The sequence below is a fragment of the Mandrillus leucophaeus genome, unplaced genomic scaffold (genome assembly GCF_000951045.1).
Source record: "Mandrillus leucophaeus isolate KB7577 unplaced genomic scaffold, Mleu.le_1.0 Scaffold99, whole genome shotgun sequence".
In the NCBI taxonomy this organism is placed as follows: Eukaryota; Metazoa; Chordata; class Mammalia; order Primates; family Cercopithecidae; genus Mandrillus; species Mandrillus leucophaeus.
The window spans coordinates 1,995,442-2,001,448 of record NW_012110807.1 but is presented as its reverse complement, the minus strand read 5'-3'; the positions used below and the strand labels follow the sequence as shown (position 1 = coordinate 2,001,448).

Below are 6,007 nucleotides of genomic sequence, written 5' to 3'. Positions count from 1 at the left end.
GAAGATTCCTAGGCTGGCACGGGGGCCCCAGCGCCCTGTGTCTACCCTCCAGGAGAGAAACCGAGGCTGGGAGGGCTGAGGAAATGATCTCCCTGGCCCGTGGGCATGGCTGGGGCCCAGAGCCAAGTTCTGGGGCAGTTTTGTCTGGCTCAAAGCTGGAAAGACTCTGACAAGGTGGGCAGGAGGTGCTCAAGGGTCGGGCCACCATACCCCACAGCTCCAGAGGCACCATCTGCTCCTTGGGCTGTGAGGGTGGCTCTGCTGGAGCCATAGTCCTGCAGGGGGACAGGGATTTCGTGGGTCGGCTTGAGGGATCTTAGCCTTCACCGCCCTCCTGACTTCCCTCCCTGTTCATCCTTACGTGGGGCAGGAAAACCAACGGGCATCCTTATTTATTTATTTATTTATTTATTTATTTTTGAGACAGAGTCTCACTCTGTCACCCAGGCTGGAGTGCAGTGGTGCAATCTCGGCTCACTGCAACCTCCGCCTCCCGGGCTCAAGCAGTTCTCCTGCCTCAGCCTCCCGGGTAGCTGGGATTACAAGTGCCCATCACCACGCCCAGCTAATTGTTTGTATTTTTAGTAGAGACCGGGTTTCAACATGTTGGCCAGGCTGGTCTCGAACTCCTGATCTCAGGTGATCCATCCACCTCGGCCTCCCAAAGTGTTGGGATTACAGGCGTGAGCCACCACGCTTGGCCCCAAGGGGCATCCTTAAATTCAGGTGCCTGTTCCTTCTACCTCCCTCCTGCTGTGAGCCAGGCCCGGGGTACTCATGGAGGGGGGCAACAGGACCCACCCAGGCTCCACCCTCAGGAAGCTCATGGTTCACAGGGAGGCTCCTGTGTCCCAGCACCAAGCTGGGCGGACTTCTGACTCCTGCCCAAACCCTGCAGCTCCAAACCACCCCCAATCCTGGGTGAAGGCTGCCCAGGAGAGCAAGCTAAGGAGGAGGGTGGCAGGACCAGAGGCTGGGGTCGAGCACTGACACCCAGAAGCCACCCTCACCCATGTGTCCTGTGTCTCATGTCACCCCCAGCACAGTGCCACCCTACAGCCCTGGGAGCTCAGGCCCCGCAACCCCGGGGGTCAACATGGCCAACAGCATCGCCAGCCTCCGTCTCAAGGCCAAGGAGTTCAGCCTGCACCACAGCCAGGTGCCTACGGTGAACTGACGTCCAGTCCCACCAGCACCCAGCCACCTCCCTGGGTGGACAGCAACAGAAAAGGGGGCAGATGCCCAGGAAGTGACCTTCTCCTGGATGGGCTCTCCTGGCCCGTCTCTCCAGCCTGGACTCCCGAGCCCGCAAGGCTGTTGAGGCCCCCGCAGCCGGGCCCAGCTCTTCTGTCCTCGGCCGCCAGAGACTGCAGCCCACAACCCTTGGAGGGGTTGGGCCGGAAGGTGGAAGAGCCTGCCAAGGACCTCATTTAGTTTGTGTATTAAAACCAAAAAGCTTTTGTCTTTAAGAAATAAAACCATTTTTTAAGCCCCAAAAGGTTGCAGGAAGGTGGGTAAGGGCTGCAAACAATGTTGGTGACTGAGATGAGAGCTGGGACCCCACAGGGCTGGATGGCCTTCCCGGGCCCCCAGCAGCAGGCATGGGGACTGCCCTGGCCTGGCTGAGACCAGCAGCCATGGGAGGCCCACCGCCCTCATATCTGTACTGTTCCTGGAAACAAAGTCCTCGGTCACCCTGCAGAGCCCCCAGAAGTGGGGGCTGGGGGATGGGGGTTGGGAGAGGAGGACAGAAACCCACCTTAGACCCCATCTCCCACCTTGAGCCCCAAGGGGACACCCAGATGTTTGGGCAGAGCCTTGCTATGTGACCCTGGGCAGGGAGCATCTCCCCATCCTATTGCGGGGCAGGATCGGTGATCATGGATTCCTAGACTGGCCAGACGGTATGTGGGAAACATGCAACGACATTCAGTCCCTTGCTTCTGGGCGTACAGAAGGCGTGGGATCTCTCTGATCATTTGACCACGGAGGGGCTGGGGAAATGGCCCAGAAAACTGAGGTGCAGACTGCAGGTCCCCGCCAGGCTCCCAGGACAGTGGTGTACTCCATGACAGTTGAGGCCAGCAGAAGATCCAAGTCCCTCAACCCACCCATTTGCAGCCAGTAACTGGGGGTGCCGCCAGCCAATGACACCTCTTACGAGGGGTCTGCAGAAAACAGGGTGAGGGAAGGTCTGAAGCCAGCTCCTCTACCTGTCCCCACATCCACCAGGGAAGTCAGGAGAGCCTTTCCGCTCAGAGTCACCCCAGTCCAGCCCCCAGGAGGCAGGACAACACTCCCCCATCCCTGAGGGCACAAAGACGGTCAGCCCTGGGCAGCGGTGGGTGAGAACCCTGGCCCTTGGGGTGGGGGGGTGGCAGGTGGCACAGCAAGGAATCTCGATGAAGTCAGTGAGCTGGGCTGATTCTCCCATACCCCACCCTGCCCACGCAGCTTCGCCGTGCCCCTAAAGCACCAGCCATGGGGCTCCACACATGAGTAGCCCGCACGGGGACACCTTTATTTATTTATTTATCTATTTTCTTTTTTTGAGACAGAGTGTTGCTCTGTTGCCCAGGCGCGAAGTCAGCTCACTGCAACCTCCACCTCCAGGGGTTCAAGCGATTCTTCTGCCTCAGCCTCCCAAGTAGCTGGGATTACAGGCATCAGCCACTACACCCAGCTAATTTTTTGTATTTTTATTAGAGATAGGGTTTCACCATGTTGGCCAGGCTGGTTTCGATCTCCTGACCTCAGGTGATCCTGATCCACCCACCTCAGCCTCCCAAAGTGCTGGGATTACAGGTGTGAGCCACCATGCCTGGCCCCCACTTTAGTTAGAAGGTGCAGCAGCTACACTTGTGAGTAAAGTGAGGACCGCCTCCCACCTGCCCCCAGTACAGCCCTGAATACTCTTCCCCGTACTCCATCCGGATTTCCACCACAGGACCTGGCCCCTTCAGATGTGCAAACACACCTGGGGAAGAGTGACTGCCCGGTCGCTGTGTGACTTCTCTTCTCCTTTGGTGGCTGGACGGCTTCCTCCCTGGCCGCATCAGGGACTCTGACCAGCAGGAGAGCCTGGGGCACCAGTGGGGGCTGGGGTGGAGGGGAGGGGGATTCTACTGAGGTCTTCAGCTGCTCAGGCCCACCTGACTGTGAGGGCCAGGCCTGTGACCTGGACTCGGGGAGGATGGGGAGTCAGATTTGTGTTTTCTGACTCAGTTTGGCCTCTGCCTCGGGTAAGTGCTTTCTGGACTACCATTTGCCATTCTTGCACTGAAAAAATATTATGAAACACAAGGTTCCTGGCCAGAGAGGCTGCATCATGCTACGAGTAAGCAAAGGCAAAGGAATAATTACAGCACCACTAAGGCTATGAGGGGGTGCTGCAGGGGCCCAGGGAGGACAGAAAGGGGGCCTCAAACCTTGCTGAAGACATCTGGGCAGGCTTCCTGGAGGAGGTGTGCCTGGGAGGATGAAGAGTTCAACAGACAGAGGGGGCGGGGCAACAGTGTTTCTGGCTGAGGGGACTGTGTGAGTGTAGCCCTGGGGCAGGCCAGAAACTGTCTCTTTGGGCAAGTGATAGCTGTTCCCGGGCTGGATCTCCTGGTGCCAGGCGAAGGTGGAAAGGAACAGGGGAACAGGAGCTGGCTCAAACGAGGTCTGTGTGGCCGGGACTAGATGTTTGGATGTCACCCTGTCTGTGGGGAGCCATGGAGGGGATTTGCTTGGTGGAGGACCGTGCCCTGAGCCTCCATGTGGAAGAGTGACTGTGGGCTGAGAGTGAAGGAGAGAGCCCCTTGCGGAGGCCAGGGCGGGTGTCCAGGTGGGAGAGGCTGTGGCCTGAGCCAGATGGGGACAGAGCTGGTAAACCTGGGAGATGTTTCAGATGCAGCAAAAACAAAAACAAAAAAACAGGAACTGGTGACTTGGTGATGGGCTGGGGAGACTGGGAGCCTTCAAAGCCAGTTTGGGGACCGGGCATGTTGGCTCACATCTGTAATCCCAGCACTTTGGGAGGCCGAGGCGGGCAGATCACTTGAGATCAGAAGTTCGAGACCAGCCTGGCCAACAGGATGAAACCCCGTCTCTACTAAAAACACAAAAAAGCGGGGCATGGTGGGGCACACCTGTAATCCCAGCTACTTGAGAGGCTGAGGCAGGAGAATCACTTGAACCCGGGAGGCGAAAGTTGCAGTGAGCCAAGATCAGGCCACTGCACTCCAGCCTGATAGAGTGAGACTTTGTCTTAAAAAAAAAAAAAAAAAAAAAGCCGGTTTGGGCTTAGAAACACAGGAGTGCCCAAGAGGAGCAGACCCTGGCCATGGGACCTGCCTGGTGGAAGCCTCTGGAAGATGCAGGCCTGTCTTCCCACCCAGACAACAGCTGGGGTCCAACCTGGCTTGAGTGTCCTCCTAGGCACAAAGCTTGCTCCCTTTCCCCATCTGGGGGATTTGTACCTGCAATTAGTCCAGAGCATGGGGGCCCAGAGCAGAGCACTCATGGGCAGCCAGGAAGAGCAGGCTGTTTCCCCCAAGAAGCACTAACCTGGGAGCTCATGAGTGGACAGCACCACCCCCAACCCAGGCCCCTGGCCAGTGCTCCAGGCCTGGTGCAGGCATCTCATGCCTTTCTACTTTTCAACCCAGAGGGAGGGCACCCTGAAGAAACGCCAGGCTGAGGCTACCTGTGCAGCGATGAGGTCACACCAGGTGGGAGGCCCGTCCCAGGAAGGCTGGCTTCAGAAAAAGCCGGGGCCCTTCCCATGGAGGCGCTGGCCCTGCCGTTGGACCATGAGGATGTCAATGTCACTTCCTCCGAGCGCTCTTGAGAAAACAAACCGGCTTAATCGTTTACACATGCTGCTCCGGGAAGCTGAGGGAGGGGTCGAGGTGGCCCTCCCTATAAAAGAGAAAATATTCAAACACTGCTGTCGCTATTGTAGCCCTAATTGCAGGGCTGTGTGGGCAGCTTCCTGGGCACCCGTCCCAGAATATCATTTTTCCATGAGGACAAGGTACCCAAGGCCCTGCCCCGGGCTGGAGAACTTGCTGCCTTTGCCCATTTGGCTAAGTGAGCTTGAGCTTGGGAGAGGGTATTGCGTGTGTCTGCTTTTATTTTTTTATATGAAATAAAAGAACTTGAGAGAGAAAGGGAGGGGGAAGGAGAGAGAGAGATTGAAGGAAAGACAGTCAGCTCTTGCAAAAACCCAAACCAGAGAAATAAAGACTAGCGTTTCTGGTCCTGTGACCCTGGACAAGGCACTTCTCTGGGCCTTGGTTTCCTTGTCTGTAAAATGGGGATAATTACAGAACCCACTGCACAGGGCTGTCGGCACAGAGCTTCCCCCCATAAATGGGCGCCTCAGTGTTTACGGTGGAGGAGCACAGGGTGAGGGATGGAGTTTGAGGAAATGTATGTACTCCCCTTCCTGGGGTGAAATGGCACTTTCTCTGTCCAGAGAAGCGGTACACCCGGTCCAGAGGCTCTTCCCTCGTTCCTTTGATGCCCACCCGCCTTAGGGGCCCCAGTTGGGGACCAAAATCAACATGGTACCTCCGGCTCCTGCACCTCTGCTTCTCGCCCCTGGAGGGCGCCGTGGGGGCCGCTGCAGGGCCCTGGGCTGGGTTCCCGCGATGTGGTGGAACACACCCCGTCCTCTCTGCTCTCCTGGAAGATCTCCAGGGCTGGCAGCGGGCTGCTGACCCAGCCTCCTCTGGAAGGACAAAGAAACAAGCAAATCCCAAACCACCAGCAGGGGTTCCAGCGTAAAGATCAGCATAAGCGTTAGGGAACAGGAACCAAGAGCGGTGAAGCCTTTCGCATGCTTTCACCCAGCAAACCCATCTCTAAGCTCTACTTTGAAAAATAATCAAAATCTCAAAATCGGGGGGCGGGAGAAGGAATGTGCACATCAATGTCTATCACATATTTTATATGTGCGATGTAAAAAACCTGGAAAGACACAAGCCAAAATGTGAATAGCTTAATTTTTTTTTTTTTT

At 56.8% G+C, this 6,007-nt stretch overlaps 1 protein-coding gene across 1 annotated transcript in view; it reads left to right on the top strand.

The window, feature by feature from the left end:
* PRRX2 (paired related homeobox 2) overlaps nucleotides 1–1,498 on the top strand; it is a 75,703-nt gene extending 74,205 nt beyond the window's left edge. The window contains exon 10 of the mRNA XM_011971204.1: nucleotides 1,042–1,498. Coding sequence (XP_011826594.1) covers nucleotides 1,042–1,177 — 136 coding nt within the window. The 3' untranslated portion in view covers nucleotides 1,178–1,498. The remainder of the gene's footprint in view (nucleotides 1–1,041) is intronic.
* The last annotated feature ends 4,509 nt before the right edge of the window (nucleotides 1,499–6,007 follow it).